This window comes from Nothobranchius furzeri, chromosome 4 (genome assembly GCF_043380555.1).
Source record: "Nothobranchius furzeri strain GRZ-AD chromosome 4, NfurGRZ-RIMD1, whole genome shotgun sequence".
Lineage (NCBI taxonomy): Eukaryota > Metazoa > Chordata > Actinopteri > Cyprinodontiformes > Nothobranchiidae > Nothobranchius > Nothobranchius furzeri.
The window spans coordinates 80060715-80081356 of NC_091744.1; the positions used below are offsets into that span (position 1 = coordinate 80060715).

The window sequence follows — 20642 nt, forward strand, 5'->3', positions numbered from 1 at the left end:
ATTCTTGGTGACCTCAATAATCATGTTGACTGCAAATAAAAACTAGGAAATAACACAAAGGACTTGCAGGAGCCAATTTAGACTTGGGACTACTTTTCGACAAAGCACCACTGTAATCACTGCTGAATGGCGCATGGATATAACACAGCGGTCAAAAATTACGTGTGATTTGCACAGTATTTTTTTTTCCGTAGTTTATTATACAGGTGTAATACAAGAAAAAGCCTTACTTATGTAGCAAAGGGATGTGAAAACGAGCCAAAGACATACAGCTGCAGCGTATTTCACGTTATTCCCACAGATGTTTGTTTACAGAAGCCGGAGGTTTTTTGGACCGCTGTGTTATATCCATACGCCATGCAGCAGCAGGTTACAGTGGTGCTTTGTCGTAATGTAGTTCCAAGTCTAAATCGGCTCCTGCAAATCCTTCGTGTTACCTTTTACTTTATATTTTCCGTCGACACGATTATTGAGCTCACCAAGAACAATTTGCATTGACTATTTTTAATCACTTTTGCACACAAAATGCTAGTATCTGTCATTCACTGTTGATGCTAAGCTAAAAAGCAGACGTACTGCTGCCAGATCAGGAGAATTTCTGTGCTGGTTACTAAATGCATTTTCTCACTTTTCTAACTGTGGGGAAAATGGAAGTAGACCAAACTTCACTTAGGGGTGGAATATCCCTTTTAAAAGCATGATAATTTCTCCAAAATACAGTACATTCAGAAAATATTCAGAGAACATCACTTTTCTCTCATTTTGTTATATTACAGCCTTATACCAAAATAGTCTAAATTCCACACACAACACCCATAATGATGATTTGAATATATTTTTATTTATTAAAATAAAGATCACTGAGAAATATCGTGTACATTAATATTCACAGCCTTTGCCATCAAGCTCTAAATGTTGTCTTGTTGCATCCTGTTTCCACAGATCCTCCTTCAGATGTTTCTGAAGTTTAAAGCCATACTTTGCCAATTTGTCATATTTTTAAATCATTTTCTTGACCCAGTATGTGCTAAAATGATCCTTTACAGGTTTAATGAAATGCCACTCAGACTCCCATTGCCCTCTGTGGCCAAAATACCGCACTTGCAACTTTAGAGTGTTGGGCCACTCCCCGCTGGACTTAGAAAAAGGAGCTGACATACCTGGTGCTGCAGTCTGCTTCCAGCTTCTTACATGTTTTAGATCATGAACACAGCTGATTTGTTTTATTTAGTGATGAATCACTCCTGTAGACACTAATCAAAATACATTTCAGCTGTTAGATTAAGGTGTTAAAATAAAAATACGAACGCACAGCGAGGAGATAAGTTTTACGTTTGGTTTCACTAACGGACACTAGGGGGTGCTAAAACAAGCCTAAACTGCCAAGTGTTCCTTCAACGGGAGTCATACTGTGGTAAATTCAGTTGGTTGTGTCACACCCTGTCCTGTCTCCCCTTATGGTTTAGTCATGTGTCTCTGTTAATTGCTCCCACCTGCCTCTCATTTTCCAATCACCCAAGTTCCCAACCTCTTGTATTTAAACCCCTTCAGTTCTTTGTCTCGTGCTGGATCATTGTTTCTGTCAGACGCGTGCCGGTGAGTGAAGCTGAGGCAGGATCCACACGCGGGTGCAAAGGCAGGCAGGCAGACAAGCAGGAATGGTTTAAAGGCTTTAATACGAAACACAGTGATTGGAAAATGAGAGGCAGGTGGGAGCAATTAACAGAGACACATGACTAAACCATAAGGGGAGACAGGACAGGGTGTGACAGATTGGACATGACGATCCTTGACCGTACATGTCAGAGCATAAAACAATCAAAACCTCAAAGAAATACGGCCATGTTTGCCGTTACTGGGTTGGTAGCAGGTGCTTTGATTATTAAAGCGGTTAGAAACGCTTATAAATAATTTTATGGAGACGCAGAAAAAGAGGATTTATCCTCTTTAGAACAACCGGAGTCTGATTTTAATAGCCTTGGACCCGGAAAATCAACACGTCTTTATCTTGATCCACTGATTTCCAGTGTTGGGAGTAACGCGGTACAAAAGTAATTAATTACTGTAATGCATTGCTTTTTGCTGTAATGTGGTAATGTAAGGCATTACAGGGAAAGAAAATGGTAATATTTACTCAGTACAATTGTCAGTAACTCAGTAATTACAATGCATTTTTAAACCCAGAATCAAGATGTGGGTTTCTTAAAAAACTGCGGAAAGCCCAAAATAAAGATCCAGTATCTACATATATTACGTCATTTTTGGACTCAGCTTTGTGGGCATTCTATGAGCAGAGAGGACGCAGCGGTAATGGCTCAAATACTCCAGCTGTGTCCTGCGCGCGGCCGCTGTTATATTCACAAAATCGCTCCACCAAAACAAAGTCATTCACTTGCGATCGTTTATATTCTCTGTACTTTCTGTACATTTCTGACGTGCTTTGCTTCAGCTGAGTTCATAATCTGTGCCCTCGCTCGGTGATTTTGACTCATTGCTGCTGGAGCGCAGCGCATATTAAGCATTTTTTTGCGTTCGGTAGATCCCTTTGGCTGATTAGAAATCTAGGAAACTGTTTTTCTGGAAGACGGTGAAAACATGCAGCATGCAGGAAGGTTAGAGAGAGAAAGGGCCGGAAATTATTCAAATAAAGTCAAGAAAACAAAACAAAGAGCTTGAAAAGAAAAAAAGTAGGTAGATTTAGCCCCAATACACATTTTTACCAGTGAAAAGCAAAAATATATAAGCATTTCATATTTATACATGTGATAGAATCAGATCACCCCAGAAGCCAGTCCCACATCCAGGGCCGTATCAAGGCATTTGGGGACCAAAGCAAAATAGGCTTGGAGCCCCCACCACCTCACTCCCTGCTCAGTTAATCTAAGATGGCAGCGTGCTGAGAGTACAGATTGTTGTTGCTTTTATTTAATAAACAATCATTTTAAAGCACTGAGCGTCACATTACCAGATTCATATTGAAGTTGTTTTGGTGAAAGTAACTTAAAGTAATGCCAAAGTAGTGTAATGCCTTATATTTTAAAATCAGTAATATTGTAATGTAATCAATTACATTAAAATGAGGGTAACAAGTAATAAATAATGCATTACAGTTTTGAAGTAACTTGCCCAACACTGCTGATTTCCCTCTTTCCTGTTCACTCTTTCTTGACATTTTTTAATCACAATTGCCAATTTTTGCTCATTTTAAATATGTATTTAAACATTTTCTAAATGCTTTTTTTACATTTTTACATTTTGTGCTTTTGAGAAGCGCCTCATGATTTTTATCTTGAGAGGCGCTATAGAAATGATACTTTCTTCTTCTTTACAGAGACATCGACCCATCGGTTACAGACGATGAAGGGACGAGTCGTCTCTCTCTGAAAGCTGACAGAACTGATGGTGAACATTCTTACGGAGAAACAGAAGACAGTTTATCCACTTTGCGAAAACCAGAATATGAAAGCAGCGATGGTTTTGGCCTGGAGATAGCAACTAGTCTACTCAGAGACGTCGAACAATCGGTTTTCTATGAAGAGGATTCTGGATCCCAAACAAGTCTCTCTGTGGCCCATGAAGACGCAGAACCACTGACTGAAAAATCTTTCTTTTTCTTTTCTTTATTTTTATTTTATTTTATTTACTGTGTCCTGTCTGGCTGTGAAGCAAACAGAATTGATGTCTGAATGCTGGTAACAAGCCTTACAGATTTACTCTCAGGTGGAGCATCTTTCTGATTTTTCGTCAGATGAAGTAACTACGTCAGATTTGGATGTGTTTGACTCAATGGGGGGAGGACGCTGGTCTGTCTCTGACTACAGAGAGGGATATTTGGGAGAATCAGGCTGGTCTTTCCACAATTATGGAGGAGAACTTTGGGGAGAATGATGAAATATCACTTTCTTTAGAAGAAAAGGAGGAAATGTCTCCTACTGATGAAGAATTAGAGGAAATAGACAGTGACACATCTGTTTTTTTAGAGGAAGAACTGATTCAGGGCGACACATGTGCGCTCCAGAGGGCCCTCAGTCGACGCGCAGGTGCAGTCATAGAGATCGGGGTAGGCCGGTGGTGGTGCGGGGGGCGTTCGGCCACCCCGTCGGTGGGTGACTCGCCGGCTCGGCTGGGGGTCACGGGCGCCGGCTGTAGTGGAGTGGGGTCGGTGATGTTGTCGGCCCCCCCTTTCGGCGGGTGGCGTCCCCGCCGCAAGGTACTGGGCTTCGGCTGGAGCCTCAGCGCCACCATCAACTCCCCCTTCGGCAGGTGGTGTTCCCACTCCAGGGTGCGGAGTCTCAAGCCTGATTCATGCTTCTCCGTCAGCTCCGCAAGGGACAGACGCGCACGGATTGATGGAAGCGTTTTGCCCTCATACTTCTCCGTCTCCTGGGGAGTGTTGCAAAGCAATTGCCCGGCAGGACAACAGAGGGCGTAGCGCTGTTCTGTGGTATCCTGTCATGTATCCGGTCCAAGATAGTGCGTTTATATTGTGTTTTTTTGTATACAAGAGACTTTTTAACACAGACAAATTTGTCTCTCATCCTCCTCCACCTCTTCATGCGCTCACCACCTCTAAACCCACGTTTCCTGTCATTTGCATCCAAAAATAAAACGCTTGCTGCGTATCTTTTCACTCCTCCAGTCACGGGGGGATTAAACGTTCATGTTTTAGAGTTAAGTCGCGATGTATTCTTCAAGCTTTTCCGTGTCTGCCGCTAGTTATCCTCGGCTCTGTTTATGCTTTTGAGGGCGCAATGGCAGCGGTGTAGACAACAGCGGCGTCCTGACCAATCACAAGCTTGCGTTGTCCGTCTCGACTGACGGATGTTTAGAAAAGAGAGCTCGACTCCGTCCGTCCTTGCGGAGCTCTCCGGCAGGCCCGCAAGGACGTTGCGTGTCTCCGCACTGACGCAGACGGAGAAGCATGAATCAGGCTTCAGGTGCAGTGCCACTGCAACTGTCAACCTCCCTCCGCTAGGGCAGGTGGGTTTCCCACCCCTGGGTGAAATAATCCTGCTGCAGAGACGACACAGACTCTGTGGGTGTCATTGACCTTGGAGGTATTGGACAGACTGGTCACCCTGGCGGCGCCGTTGTAGTTAACAACACCCAAAGAGGGAATGACATGCAGCAACAGGCCACGCGTGCATGGCTCAGTCTACTCGAAAGGCACATCCTCAGATTGAGCAGCAACGACAGGCCATGTACGACCTGAAGGTCGCATTATGCTCAGCTCCGTGCCTGGCGCTTCCTGATTGTGACAAAGAGTTCCACCTTGAGGTCGTGTTCTCATCTAACTGCTTTAGTGTCGGTCTTTATCAAGTATATGACTGTGACAGGCGCGTCGTAGCATATGCTAGTAAGCTCTTGTCCGGTCCTGAGTTTAAATACTCTTGACTGTGAAAAGCTTTGCTTTCCACCATGTGGGCAGTTAAACACTTTTCCAGCTACATTGGTGGACAGAAAATCATCGTCATTGAAACACAACATCGGCCAGTGACCTTCTTTCCGCTTCCGGTCGGTAACAAGATGGCGCCTGTGCTTGGCTTAGCCGCAGTCACCGGCCACTTTTTCAAACTTTTCTCCACTAACCTCCTCTTTTCCACCTTGCACCTGTCTGCGATACTCTTCAGTAGTGTCCCTGCTACCATCTCCTATGATCGCCAGACTCTTTTGTCCTTCCGTTTGTTCACGATCGCCCACGATATTCTGGTCTGGTTGAACTCTGCCCGAGTGGTTATTCTTTTCTTAGCCAGCCCCGGGGTTCTGGTCGTGGGGGAGGCCTAGCTGTTGTTTTCAGAGACCATCTTCCACGTAGCTCTACAACCTCTGGTCACTTTGCTTCCATTGAACTGCAGCTGATTAAAGTCGGGCGTAAGGACCCGTTCTACTGTGCTGTGGTCTATCGTCCACCTGGTCCAAACAGTTCTTTTCTTCAGGAGTTTAGTAACTTTCTATCCTCCACTGTGAAGCTGTCCAGACTGGTGATTGTTGGTGATTTTAACATCCACGTTGATGATCCCTCCCATCACTTTGCCATGAATTTCTCCAGCATTATGGACTCCTTCAGCTTTACCCATCAAGTTTCTGGCCCCACACACACCAGGGGGCACACTCTGGACCTTGTTTTTATTTCTGATCACCATTGCATTTTCTTTAACTTGTCAGTTTCTGCGTCCCCACCTCCTGCTCGCCGTATGGTTAGTTCTCGTTTTCTTAATGAGAGCACAGCTAGCAATTTTTCTGCTGCTTTTGATCCACCCTGTTCTTCTGATAACGACCCAGATTCCTTACCTTCTCAGTCTAACGATCACTGCCTCTCCATTCTGGACAATATCTGTCTTGTCAGAACCAGATCAGTTCCTGCAGTGAACCCTACTCCCTGGTTTCATGACAGCCTGAAGCGCCAATGCAGAAAAACTGAGCGTTTGTGGAAGAAAACCCATCTCCACGTCCATCTGCTGCACCTAAAAGATCTTCTGACATCCTTTAACTTTGCAGTCAGAGATGTGAGGGTTTCCTATTTTTCCAACCTGGTGTCCCAGAGCAAAGGGAACCCCAAGGTGCTGTTTAACACCATCAGCAGTATCGTCTCTCCTGCCTCTCCTACAGCCTCCATCCACTCTGTTGCAGACTGTGAGAACTTTCTGTCTTTCTTTGTGGACAAAGTCAATAAGGTCAGATCAAGCATCTCTCCTTCAGCCTTATCTCTGCCTCTCCCGACTCCAACCAGACCCATCATCCTAGATAGCTTTGCTCCTGTTTCTTTGCCTGAGTTAACAAAACTAGTTAACTCTATGAAGACCTCTGCATGCCCCCTCCACATCTTACCCTCATCTTTGTTTAAAAATGCTTTTCAGTCCATCAGTCCCAGCATGCTTTCTATAATTAATGCTTCTCTGGTTTCTGGTCAGGTCCCTGCTTACTTTAAGAACGCTGTAATCCACCCGCTTCTTAAAAAACCGAGTCTTGACCCCTCTCTCCATAGCAGCTTCAGACCCATCTCTAAATTTCCGTTCATCTCCAAGATCTTGGAAAAGGTTGTGGCTAAACAACTCACAGCTGCTCTTGATGAACATAACATCTATGATAGCTTCCAGTCAGGTTTTCGTAGAGCTCATTCTACTGAAACAGCTCTTCTTAGGGTCTCTAATGACCTTCTGACTCACAGTGATGCAGGGGACTGTTCTGTTCTGGTCCTGCTGGACCTGACTGCAGCCTTTGACACTGTTGACCATCACCTGCTACTGGAGAGGCTGAGAGACTGGGTAGGCCTATCAGGAACTGCTCTGGAGTGGTTCTCCTCCTATCTTTCTGAGCGTTCCTTTTCTGTGGCCGTCTTCAAGTTTAGGTCCTCCACCACCTCTCTTACCTTCTTGGAAAATGAACGGGTTCTTAACCTCTAACTGGAAGCCCGTTAAACATCAAGACCTCTTCATGGCTTGTGATAACCCTAGCGACATCACATGACATGCAGATGTATTGGCGTGAAGTCAAAGGTCTTTCTCGTGTACCCGGAACTGATAAGGATCTGATTGCAGACTCTCTTGCCAAACAAGGTGCAGCTGTTGGTACCCCATGGTCCTTTAACCCCTTGTGGCTCCCTGACAGTGTGTCTTCTCGGTCAAACCCACCCCGTGTGTGTGTCGTGACTTGAGCTCAGGCCGTTAACGCGTCCACCTCTCGACCGTCCGATGGTTTTGAGTCTGTTCTTCCTGTCTTTTCTGAAAACAACCTTGTCAGTCTTCAGTCCCAGGACTCTGATATTAGCAGGATGATCCTGTACCTTTCTGATCCGACAGCTCATCTGCCTTCTCCTGTCAAGCTTGACACCGTTCCTGAGCTATGGTCTCTCTTTCGTGTTCGTGTCATTCCCTCTCTAGGTGTTGTTAACTACAACGGCGCTGTCAGAGTGACCAGTCGATCCACAGCCTCCAAGGTCAGTGACACCCACAGATTCTGTCGTCTCTGCAGCAAGACTGCTTCACTCGGGGGTGGGAAAACCACCTAAAGCTTGGTTTATGCTTGACGCATTCACTTTCCGCTTGGTGATGCGGCTCGCGGATGGAACGCGCTTCACAACTTGCAGCGTTTATGGTTCATGCGGCTTGTCTCTTGGCTATTGGCTCTACGGCATGCATCCAACACTACACCATAGTAGAAGTAAAAATTACTGTTGTTTACAACATGTCATTCCAGCATGTTTTAACAGCGTCCTCGTCTTTTCCGACAGTGCGAGCTATTTCTCTCCAAGAATTATTAACAACGTGTTGATCGCGGTGATCTTTGAGAGCTGAATCATACAAATGTCTGTATTTACGAACCTCTGCCATACTAGTTCTTGCCAGTCCGCCATGTTTTTCCGCGTCCGACCGTCCGCATGGTTGGAAAATTTCCTAGGTGTGCGGTGCGGAAATTTTGGGCCGTGCGGAGGCGCTGTGGAGGGGCGTGGTTGTTAAAATGACGCAACCTCGCGGATGCGTCAAGCATAAACCAACATTAACCTAGGGGAGTTTGCAGTGGCACTGCACCTGAGACTCCGCACCCTGGAGTGGGAACACCACCTGCCGAAGGGGGAGTTGATGGTGGCGCCGAGACTCCAGCTGAAGCCCAGTACCTTGCGGTGGGGATGCCACCTGCCGAGGGGGGGGGGGGGCTGACAACATCACTGACCCTACTCCTACAGCTGGTGCTAGTGACCTCTAGACCTGACGTTGGGGACTCGCCTACCACAGGGGGAAGGTTGAATGCCACCCTGTGACCACACTGGCTGACCCTGATCTCTGACTGCACCTGCGAGTTGTAACGTCAATAAACCATTACGCTACAGCGTCGACCGAGGGCCCTCCAGAGAACACACCTGCGCCAGACACGTTCTGAGACATTGCATTCACCCGCAAACAAACACTTCATATTAGATTCATCCAAACACAGGGTTGCTTTTTAATACCAAAGTCTTTTTAATATCAAAGTCTTTTATAAATTGTCGTTTTATAATTGTTTAGTAATAAATTTCTTAACCTTCTTAAACTTGACTCTTTCTTGAAATAAACACAGAGTGGGTGTACATTGATCACTGAACAGGCAAAGATCTTTAGATTTTCTGAATTAACAAATAATCTTTGCTATTAAATTAAATCTTTAAAAATAAATATTATAATCTTTTGATTAAACATAGACCAAGCAAGTTGGTGTATGAATTTATATCTATCCATGCTTTTATCATCTCTCGACTGGATTATGCAAATTCCATTTTAATTGGTTTACCTGCCTCCGCTCTTAACAGGCTTCAGGTCGTACAAAACGCGGCAGCCAGGTTTTTAACAAACACTCCTAGGAGAGAACATATCACACCTGTACTGGCGCAGCTCCACTGGCTACCCGTAAACTTCAGAGTCAAGTTTAAAATCCTGACTTTTGTTTTTAAGGCCCTGAACGGTCTGGCACCGGATTACCTGTCAGATCTTGTCACTAGATATGTGCCAAACCGGGCGTTGAGGTCTGCTGATTGCCTGCTGCTTCGTGTTCCATTAATGAAATACAAAACGCGGGGGCAGCGTGCTTTTGTCTATGCTGCTCCGACACTATGGAATGCACTTCCTCTTTCGGTGAGGCTGGCACCATCCCTCCTCCGGTTCAAATCGCTGCTGAAGGCTCACTTTTACGACCAGGCATTCTTAAATCCCTGACTTTTATTATGTGTCTTTTTATTGACAGTAATTATCTGCCTTGTTGTGCATTTTATTGTTGACTGTGTATTCTTTTATATTGTGTTTTTACTTTTTATACTGTACAGCACTTTGGTCATGCCGTTTTTAAATGTGCTTTATAAATAAAGATGGTATGGTATGGTATTGTATTATATTTATATATCCATATATAATCTCATTCGTCAATTTGTTTGATCTTAGGAATTAAAATATAAGCTGATAGCAACAGCCTTTAATTCCTATGTTTAGGTCATTAACCCTACAGTAACATTGAATCATCTCTGGTTTCGGTGTTTAACTGGCTTATGCAACATGTGGTGATCTCTCCTCACATCAGCATGGAGCCATAAAAACTCTTCCAGACAGAACATCACTTTATTTAGAAGTAGGGAATATAAAAACATATATGGAGTAAACTAAGGAAAGATGGGCAAAGCGGGCAGATCTAAAGGCTCCTTATGCTAAATAAATGGGACTTGTGGTGTAGCTAGTTTGTGCTGACACCCAGCGGTCAGGGTTGTACAACAGCTTTTATCTATAGAGGGGAAGCCAACATACTCACACTGCTTGTAAACTTCATTGACATTTGAGAAATCATTGATGTCAGCGAGAAGCACGGTGGTTTTAACAACTGCCAGAAATAAAAGTAAACTGCATGAAGAACATCTGCAGAACAATGGCTTCTACACAGAGGATCGCCTCACCGTTCTCATAAGTGCATCCAGCCATTCGGAGGATCTCCCCCATGTTCACGAGAGCCTAGGAATAAAACACAACAGACTGTTGCAACACATGGACCTGAACTTTGTCCCATGAAGAGCTAACATGATCCTGGTGACACTTTAAAGCCAAAGCACAGTCAGAGCAGCTGCTACGTACTTAGCAGATTATTTTGTTAATACGGCTGAATGTTTGGATAGTTTTACATCTGTGCAGAGCAGCTGTTGTGTTGTTTTAGATCATTCATTCACTCATCATTCATTGGTTTACTGTAAAGAATGTTTTCCCACACAGCTGCTGGTTAACACCGGTTATTATAGTAAAGTCATGCTAAAAAAGTTACTTTCCAGAATACTAAAGTAACTATAGCCACATCTCAGGTGTGCGGGTGTGAAATCAGCAGATGGACGATGACACCTGTCTGGTTTGGGCCTGAACACCGCCTCCCACCAGCTGGCCGGATCCATCCCCAGCTGTCCTGATACATACACGCTCCGATCAACCACCACTGCTTGGCTTAGAGACACAGACACAAAACAAGAGTTTTAGTTAAAGGTCTAAATATACTGATCAGGTGAGCATGTCTGCTCAGCCAATCACAGGGCAGCGAGTCAATGCCCTTAGTCGTTTAGGTAGGTGCTTTACTGGACTCCAAACTGAACATCAGATGGAGAAAAACGTGACACTTCAGTAACTTAGTACTGGTTGAGTATTTCAGAACCTGCTGGTTTACTGGGATTTGAACCCAAAATAATCTGAAGTGTTTGTGGACGGCAGCAGGAGGTAGAGTGGGTTGTCCAGTAATCAGAAGGTTGCAGGTTCAATACCGGTTCCCTCCAGAGACTGCTGTTGTGTCTTTGGGCAAGACACTAAACCCACCTTGCTTACTAGTGGTGGTGGTGGTGGTGCCTGCCAGCGCGCCCCAGGCCAGCTGTGGCTAATCATCACCACCAGCGTGTGAATGGATGAACGAAAGATAGTTATGTGAAGCACCTTGGGGGGGCTATTAGGGATGAGCGAGTACACCACTATCTGTATATGTATCTGTTCAACCATCTAAATTATCTGTATCTGTACTCGGAGTGGGCGTGGCCTAACCCGGAAGTGGGTGTAATTTAACCGGAAGTGGGTGTGGTTTACATCAATACCTTATTTTAAAGTGCATGTCAAGTGTGCCTCAGAGTCTTACCCCACCCACGTATCAATTTTGAAAACTGCAACATTAGTAGGCGTTGCCTGGAGGACCGAGAGGGCGGAGCCGTGGCAGTGACGAAGAGACGGCTAACTAGACGAAGCTAGCTCCCTTCACTCTGAGCAGTCATTAGAAGTGGAGGACGTTTCTCCCCCTCCTTACCCAGACACTCGAGAAGAAAGGGACCAAGTCTATTTGGAGGAGACAAGCGGACATGAGCCTTATTGTTTTGAGCTTGTGAGTTGCCTGAAATTACTGGAACCGACCCAACAGACCCATCTCTGAACGTAAGTAGCCGTTAGCCATAGCATTGGATTAGCTGCAGGGTTTGTCTCCATGGCCCCAAAAAGCTAGTATTCAGCATGTTTTAGAGATTTATCTGCATCAACACACCTGGTTTTAATCAGCAACAAACAGCTGAGCTGCTTAACAGCTTATCTAACCTGTTAAAGCAGGAAAATCCACTGAAACGTGCTGGATAGCAGCTCTCCAGGAGATCTGGGCTCAAGCTAGTCTGCTGCATAAAGTTATGAAAATATACCATGAGAAAATTATTCTGTAATGTGTTCAGCCCATTAAAACTGCCCTGATTTCATTATTTATTTACTGATACTAGCTGCTCTTGGTTGCAGGTGATCCTCTGGTGTCTGCAGCTGGTCTCCTGCTGATGTCGTCGGGATCAGGAACTTCCAGAAGAATGTGCCTTTCAATGACTCTTTCCCCCTTATTTGTTATATTAATTAAATAAATCTCAATTTATATATTTCCTGTTTTTGTTCATGTCCATAAATACTTAAACATGCTTGAAATTAAAACGAGCTTTTAACAGTGAGGTGCTAGTTTAGTTCATCACAATAGAGCTAGTTAAACATGCGACAATGTGATAATTCAATTAATGTAATTTATAAATATCCATTAAAATATCAAAACTGGAATCAAAATGAGATATTTGGCAGCACAAAAAACTTGTCAAACACAATATTTATTATAATAATTGTAGGCAGACAGGAGACAGAGCTGATGGAGGTTCTCAGTCATCGAAGGATGGCTGAAGGCTTTCCAGGAACAGGAGATGTGGTGTTGTCTCTTCTCTCTCTATTCTGCCAGATGAGCTGGTAGGTTACAGGTGTGTGAGGACATCCTCATGCTGTCATAACCAGATGACAGGAGTTATCAGGTGATCAGCCAGGCTAATGATGAGATGCAGAAAGAAAACAAATCATGCAGAAAGAAAACAAATCCAGGACAGTGTACAGTAATAAAAATAATATGTGGTGTTGCTTACCTTATGTGCTCTTATAGAGTTATTAACGTGTGCCTGCCTCATGGTGTAGAGTCCATATTTTGCTGAGTGTCCTGCAGTAATGCAGGTTATTAGTTAATTTACTTTTGATAGCAAAAACAAAATATTTAATTTAAAAGTTATTTACCAGGTGAATCAGCTCACACGTCACCACCTGGTGGTGACCACCAAGTGTCACAGGGCCAGAATCAGTAGCCTCCTTCATGATGTAATCACATACTTATTTAATTGTTAATATCTTAAAAATTCAGAAATGTTTTAATTTTTTTTTTACCTTGAACAGTTCACTGAGCTTGCACTGTCACTGAGGTGGAAGCTGGAATCAACAGCAGACACCTCACACCGTGGTCTTTTCAGGAGGTGTGGATGCTCTGGGACCTTCTGGAAGATGAATTTCTGTCATGGTCCCTGTGTCACAAGACACTGAGGCTGTGAGCTCTATAAAAAACAAAGAAGCAGCACATTTATGAACGTTTAAAAGAGCATAAAATCACGTGTAACAATCTGTAAAACAAATTAAAACTAGAAGGTAATAAAATGTTTACATAGAAGATTATTAAAAATAATTCACCTTTGCTACGGGTAACACCACGTCAGCCTGGACAAGTGCATTCTTGCAGATTACTAAATCAGTCTGACAGCCAGTGTCTTGGGTAGATTTAGCCTGAAAAAAAATAGAAGCACATTGATGTTTATAAAGTCAGATAAAATACAAAAGAAACTGTCCCATATAGGCGCTTTATAACATTCCTAGTGTGTGATGTTATTATAAAGTAAAAGTCAGTCACATATGATGTGGAGACCCTGAAATGCGACCTCCTGAACAGAATTCCTCACGGAACCGGGTCACGCTGTGCTGGATTTCACGCTGTAATGATGTCTGTCAACTAGTGCTGCGTCAGTTTAGAGTCACTGTTGCTGAATTACCGACTGACACAAAAACAACCCGAATTTTCTCTGAGCCTGACAGTCATGTGGACCGTTTTGTCGGCCAGGGCTTCGAGATATGTTCCGATTCGCCGCTGATTCTAACCTTACATCCCATTCCACATTTTGTGAACTTGACAAAATAGCCCGAAGGCAGTGCAGACTGATATTAGCTAAATGGAGTGAACCACGTCTCTCAAACTTTGCATTTAGGTAGGAAATTGTCTTTAGAAGATGTTAAAACTTTTATTTAGCTTACTCACCTCAGACTGTAGCCCGTCATGGTGGGGGAGCAGAGTCGGTGTGCTGTATCTAAATCGCGGAAGAGCCACGGTGGGCACAGCCTCCCTCTTGGAACGGAGACGTGCAGAATCGCGGGTAAAATGCTGGTTGCAAACTACAGCACCAGGCGGGAGCTGAATCTTTTCCAGACACGCAACCACTGGCGCCTAATTTCTAAGTCCAGCGGAAAGGAGTGCAACCCGACAGAGCTCCGCAACCATACTACACTACACCATCTCACCATGCTAACACGATATGGAGCACTAAACCCGAACTACTTTCCTAATTACACTAACAGCCAAACAGTAACTAAACTACAATATCCAACAGCCAAGCTAACACTAAATAAGTATGTATAACACTAAAAGCTATGCTAAAGACTAGGATATGCTAATGCTATATGCTAATGCTGAACTACGGCTAGCCTCCTACACTCTCATGCAAATCCAACTCCCAACTCGCCACAAGGCGTGGCCGAGACTCCCGATGCTTTTATAACGTTGACACAGAGCTGCTACGTAGTACTCTACTGGATTACGTAGTATCTTACTCTTTAGCCATTGGCTAAAATTTATTCAAAATGAGTCAAATTCTATGTTTTAAGCTGAAGGTGGAGCTATACTGTGGTATTTAGGCAGAATTTTTAATTTTTTAAGAAAATGCACCAAAATGCTAAAATAATGAATACACACATTTAAAACACTATTAGACACTCATTTATACAGTTCATCAGCAAAAAAAAGTTAATTTAGACGTTACTTGCTCTTTAAGTTTGATCAGAAGTTGCTATGTGTATTGTTTATTTGAAAACTATTTACAGAGCAGCCTCAGAGTTGAGATTAAATGTTTTTGATCACAATAGTAAAGGAACTATTACAGAACAAGTTTTTCAATAAAATCAGAACATTAATATTTAAGTGCATGAATTAAGAGAGAGAGAGAGAAAAAAAGATCTTTTCTATAGCGCCTCTCAAGATAAAAATCACAGGGCGCTTCACAAAAACAAAACATGTAAAATAGAAAAAAGAATTTAGAAAATGATTAAATTAAAATGAGCAAAAAATAGACAATTGTGATTAAAAATGTAAAGAAAGAGAGAGAGAGTGAATAGGAAAGAGGGAGTGGATCCTCCTCAGGAAGAGGAGAGAGAGAGAGGGGGGGGGAAAAAGAACCCCGACTGGAGTGGAAGCAGTGACATAAGAATTAAGTCACACAACGTTTTCCACAAATGCACACGTTCATTCGGAAAGCCACACTCTTGTGTTTCACAAATATAATTCGGAGGAACACAAATGCACAAGCTCATTCGGAAATTCACACTCTTTGACTCATAAATATAATGTGAAAAAATAAGTCACGCAACATTTTCCACAAATGCACACGCTAATTCTGAAGTTCACACTCTGTGGTTCACAAATATTATTTGTAAGAACACTTGTAATATAAACTCACAGATCATCCGAATTGCTGAACGTGCATTTACGAAAAGCTTCTCATTTGTGAACCTTTCTGCGTTTGTGAGTGAAATCTGTGCGCTGAATTTTGGGGGCTTGTCTCCAGCATGTGTTACCATGGTGAATGGGAGGGGCTTCAAGCTAGCCACATTGGTCTTTAAATTATTGTTGGCTAATGTGTTTCGGTTTAAACAAACAAACATATAAACTGAAATAATTTACACAAATTCATCTTCGAGTGTTTTCACGGTCATGTCCTTTTATCTTTCTAGAAAAGGTTAGATGACCAGGATCCAATTCGAACAGCTGCTCGTGTTTGATTCATCATCCTTAACATCGACCATGCATGCGCATCAATGTTCGATTGTTTCAGACTGTGGTGAGCGCTTAGCCCAGTGGCTAATGCTAAGTGCTGATTGTTAGATCTAAACGAGTTCGTTTGAATGAGTTCGGATTTACTTTAAATTAGTATAAATTAATCGGCACAATATGGCGGAAGATTCATTCAAACTGTCAAAAAACCTGCTGCGGATGAAGGTAAGCGTTAGCTGCTAGCTCTGCGCCGAACGTCATTGACTAAACAGAAATGAACGTTTGATGTGTGATAAGAAGACGCTAGTTTCCTCCCAGATGCTGACTCCAAGCAGCGTTTATCACCCTGAAACTGAACTTGAATTCGGGGTAAAGCAACGAGACGAAGCGGATTTAGGCGTGTTTCAGAGATGTATCTGATCTCTGTGAACCCGTGGAGGAGCGGGATGTGCCTCCTTCATCTGGACCACTCTGAACCAGGACCGAACCTGAGAGAAGATTCTACCAAAGTCCAAAAAAATCCGAACCACAGCTCACAAAAAGCCAGAGCTTCTGGTGCAATGATTAGAATCTTCACTCCCAACACGTCCTCCATCCTGAGCAGCACCACGCAACGTCCTACAGAATCAAGTCCAGGATGGACCGACTGGTTCTGGGAGACCTGGTGGCCGCCAGAGAGGAGCCTGGGAAGGGAAAGCTGTGCCTCTTGTTTTACTGTTAGAACCTCTAGGAAGGAACCAAACTTGCTGCTGCCTGAGAACCAGGAGTTGTGGGAAGAGAGAAGATTTCTGATGGAAGTCAACTTTAGAAGTTCTGGATCTTCCAGGAAGCTGATGATCTTGGCAGCATTGTTGTGGACCTGGCTAACGGTGGTTTTGGTTGGGTCCAGATTGAGTAAATGTGTGCTTTGTGTTTCAGTTTATGCAGAGGGGACTGGATGCTGAGACAAAGAAGCAGCTGGACGAAGACGAGAAGAGGATCATCAGTGATGAACACTGGCACCTGGACCTGCCGGAGCTCAAATCTAAAGAGTATGAGAACAGGAATCCCACTAGCCTGGCGAGCCACGACCCATAGACAGATCTAAATAATGGGGTGGGATCTACGTTTTTTTTTTTTTGTTTTCCAATAACATCCTGCCTACTTAGTGTTGCGATTGGTCCATGAAATCTATATAGCGCCATGATTGGACCACTACAGAACAGCAGCCATCTTTATTTGTAGTTTACCTGGCTGATACCTATGTTTGGACAGTTTCGAGCGGCAGCCATGTTTGTTTGCAGGGACATCCCTCCCACCTCGCTAAAAGAGCACTGTGATTGGCCCAACAAACCAGTAAAACACTGATTGGAATGCCACGGATGTCAGTCAACGGGGCAGCCCGCCGTTACATTAAAAAAAAAAGTAAAACAGCGCGCCAGCACTAGCCTGGCAAGCCAGACTAAATAAATGTATTATTTAGGCAGGATGTTGTCTGAAAACTCAAATTTTATTGATCCTATTTATCTTAATAATTCCCACAAAACTAGATGGTACTAGATTAGTAGTAAAAAGTATTGGTATTGGGCGGCAATACTAGCCCCTGTATTTACTTGGTATCGGATCGATACCAAATTTTGCAGTATCGTACAGCACTACTGACTAGTCGGCGGTCAGCCGCTCGTTTGAAATGGCTTTGGCGTCAAGTTTGGACTATTATGACTTTTTAGCTTTTGTTTGAGTCAAGATCAGATAGAAGTACTAACGTTTATTTAGGAAAAGGATGTGTTTTGCATCTTCTTTGACGGAGTTTGGTGGACTGCCTCGTTGACCGACATCTGTAGCGGTGAGTAAATCAATGCTTGCCAGGCTAGAAGAAACGGAATCGATACCATCACGCAGGTATCTAGTAAATACTCAATACCAACGTTAGATCGATACTATCGATATCTTAGCTCGATCCGCCCAGCCCTATTTGTCAGTTTTACTGCCTCGACGCTCCGCAGCTACAACATGGCCGCCGCCTCCTCTCTTTCCATTCAATGTTTCTGGTAGCAGCGGTAAACAAGGCTTTGAAGTATCGCGCAAATTCATTGTGACTCGAGACATGTGAGGTTTGTCTTATTTTACTTACTGCATTATGAAAGTAAACAGCGCGTGCACACACACACACACACACACACACGTTTATTTGTCAGGACGGCTCTCCTCCTCACTGCACCTTCGCTCGGCCAGTGCTTCTTCCCCGGCTCCTCGGGCCCCGCCGCCGCGCTGATTTGTTTTAAAGAAAAACAACCTCAAAAGTCATTAGATGGTTACAACCTGTCTGTGTCTGGTCATGTGGGGCCTTTCCCTTTTTTTATTCTGTCATGAGACTGTGGCCTAGTCCACACGTAGCCGGGGTTTTTTAAAAACGAATATCCGCCCCTCCAAAAACTTGCATCCACACCACCTCGTTTTAAAAACAAACTGTCCACACGTACCTGGATAAATACGTTGTTAAGGACATGCCAGACCTGTAGGCGGCAGTACTTTCCCCGTTCTTAACCTCGTCCTTCGTCTGTGGTCTTCCGCAAGGAGCAGTAATTCCTCTTGCAAAAACAAACAAGCAGAAAGCGCTTGGACAATTGATAAAGCGAGCGCAGCTCTGAGGGCATCCATGCTGTCGGCTAGTGTAAACACAGGTCGCACACGTGATGTCAGCATTGCTTTGTCGCAGAAAGTGACGTTGCGGACCTTAAAACTCCGGTTTTGTCCGTCCACACGCAGACACCCAACACGGAGAAAACGCACATCTTCACTTTGGCCGGAGTTTTTTTAAAAAGATCAGTTTTCGTGTGGATGACAGGCCAAAACGTAGAAAAATATCTACGTTTTGGCAGATCCCCGGCTACGTGTGGACAGGGCCTTTGTCTGCCACAAAAAGGGTGGTTTATTCACTAGAATTCTCTCCGTGGTCGTCAACCATGTCCTTCAGTGTATTTTGTGAGCTGGACACCTTGATGTTTACTTGTGCAGCCTACAGCTCTACGTGTGTAAACATGCTGATGGATTGAGCTCTGTTTATGACAACTAACAGATAAACGCTGGTTGTCAACAGAGCGGTGCCGGCTTCTTGCCCTCCAGTTGGGCTGGGGCGTGGGTGACCTCACGTGTCAAGGGGTGCCGTTTTAAACGAGCCACCACCGTCTTGTTTTGCTCAGTCGCATCACCCCGCCTACCAAATGGAAGGAGCGTTATGATTGGCATAACACAAAACTGTTGAGGCTCCTGTGGAGCGTGGCGAGATCCACATGCAGAGCAAAATCCTTTTGCTTCACCGGTCTGTCTAGATGTCTAGGTTTGACTCCTGCAGCTGCGGATCCAGAACTGCTCCACCAATCTAAACAGAATGTTGATGCTCAACAGAAATCGTATCGTGGAGGAAAAGAGCTTTGGGCCTTGTGAGGAGCTGCTGTTTGGACGCCTGTCCTTCAGAGGATTTAATCCAGAAGTGGAGGTCAGGTTCTGGCCTGGTGGGCTCCGAGGTAAAGCTAAATGCAGACCATCTCTGGTTCTGACCCAAACACGCCTTGTGTCGCAGAAACTGATGGCTCTGATGAACCCCAAAGATGAAGTGGAGGAGGATGTGAGCCAAATGCAGACAGATGTTACTGATGAAGAGATGGCTCTGAGGTAAAAGCACTCTGGGTTTCTGTGATCTACTGCTTCTGTCTGACAACCTTCCTCTCGTAAGCTGATATCTGGACTGATTAGTCAGCTGCAACCTTTTTTTTTCTTCAGGTATGAGAGTTTAGTGGGAACCATGAAGAAGAAGTTTGCTAAGAAGCGTGAGCGGCGTGGGATGGACGAGGATGACCAGAACCTTCTGGAATCAAATACAAAGAGAGTGTTTCTGAAACCTCGGGACTGAGCCTGGACTCAGGTGTATGTGGGCACCAGAATGAGCTAGCTTTAGCCAGCTAACAGTTCCTACCTGCCTCCAGTCTCTGCGCTAAGCTAGCTCACTGCTACAAACAACTGCAGCTTGAGCAGAGCACAACAGGAAGTGGAAGGTTGAATTCCCGGTTTAATGCTCTAGCAGAACAGTGTGTTGATGCCATTTCACTTTTAAATGTTTATTAAACCATTTTAATAAAATCCACAGACATGTTTTTAAAATGCTGCTGAACACATTTATCAGACATTCTCAAAAGAAAAACTCGGGAGATGCTAATTACACGTGTGTGTGTGTGTGTGTGTTTTATGGACTAACTTTCAGGTTTGCCTTGTAATACATAGTGTCCCCACTAGATGACCTCGTTTCACTCTCTTAACTGCTTTAAAATTAAACTGATAACACACAACAGTCTGGCGTCTTTAAGCGATGCCACTATATTAAAGGTCAACACTAGAGGGGGATAACGAGTTCGGAGATTGGTCGGATGAAGGTCTTCACACTTCCTTGACGTCCAACTTTCACATCCACTTTTCTCACCAATCCATCTTTGCTGGGATACGTTTTCTCAATGATACCCATTTGCCACTCATTGCGGTTGGCAATGAGTCCTTCAGGAGGACCACATCTCCAATCTTGAGGTTTGGCATCTGTGAGCCACTTTTGCCGGCCTTGTAAAGCGCAAAGATACTCTTCACCATCTTGACCAAAAGTTGTTAGCCAATACTTGCACTCTCTTCCACTGACTTTTAAAAATGTCTTTGTCCGAAAGGTCGTCCGGAACAGAAGGGGCCGTCCCTGTCTTCTGTGTCAGAAGCATAGCTTGCGT

The 20642-nt window shown here is 44.1% G+C and overlaps 1 protein-coding gene and 3 long non-coding RNA genes across 6 annotated transcripts; 2 read left to right on the top strand and 2 right to left on the bottom strand.

The window, feature by feature from the left end:
- Positions 1-9215: 9215 nt before the first annotated feature.
- On the bottom strand, positions 9216-10886 carry LOC129153616 (uncharacterized). The gene is made up of 3 exons (XR_011520370.1): positions 10845-10886; positions 10412-10466; positions 9216-10338 (listed from the first exon to the last, which is right to left on the bottom strand). It is a non-coding gene; the product is annotated as an uncharacterized lncRNA (long non-coding RNA).
- Positions 10887-11604: 718 nt separating this feature from the next.
- LOC139069680 (uncharacterized) lies at positions 11605-12380 on the top strand. The gene is made up of 2 exons (XR_011520369.1): positions 11605-11906; positions 12252-12380. It is a non-coding gene; the product is annotated as an uncharacterized lncRNA (long non-coding RNA).
- Positions 12381-12582: 202 nt separating this feature from the next.
- On the bottom strand, positions 12583-15788 carry LOC139069679 (uncharacterized). 3 transcript variants are annotated; one of them, XR_011520368.1, is made up of 6 exons: positions 14113-15788; positions 13494-13586; positions 13197-13360; positions 13050-13121; positions 12905-12975; positions 12583-12809 (listed from the first exon to the last, which is right to left on the bottom strand). It is a non-coding gene; the product is annotated as an uncharacterized lncRNA (long non-coding RNA). The 3 variants fall into 3 exon arrangements; XR_011520367.1 differs by having other exon boundaries at positions 12905-13121; XR_011520366.1 differs by having other exon boundaries at positions 12905-13360.
- Positions 15789-15922: 134 nt separating this feature from the next.
- Positions 15923-20037, top strand: mphosph6 (M-phase phosphoprotein 6). The gene is made up of 5 exons (XM_015965056.3): positions 15923-16122; positions 16816-16928; positions 19285-19375; positions 19460-19551; positions 19660-20037. Exons 1-5 carry the CDS (start codon positions 16075-16077, stop codon positions 19787-19789), a joined length of 474 nt encoding a protein of 157 aa, XP_015820542.1. The 5' UTR covers positions 15923-16074; the 3' UTR covers positions 19790-20037.
- The last annotated feature ends 605 nt before the right edge of the window (positions 20038-20642 follow it).

Excerpts from the sequence above, each read along its gene's own strand:
- mphosph6 (XM_015965056.3), top strand. The coding sequence starts at position 16,075 with ATGGCGGAAGATTCATTCAAACTGTCAAAAAACCTGCTGCGGATGAAG. Across the intron at positions 16,123-16,815 it reads AAAACCTGCTGCGGATGAAG|TTTATGCAGAGGGGACTGGA; the intron begins GTAAGCGTTAGC and ends TTTGTGTTTCAG. Across the intron at positions 16,929-19,284 it reads CCGGAGCTCAAATCTAAAGA|AAATCGTATCGTGGAGGAAA; the intron begins GTATGAGAACAG and ends GATGCTCAACAG.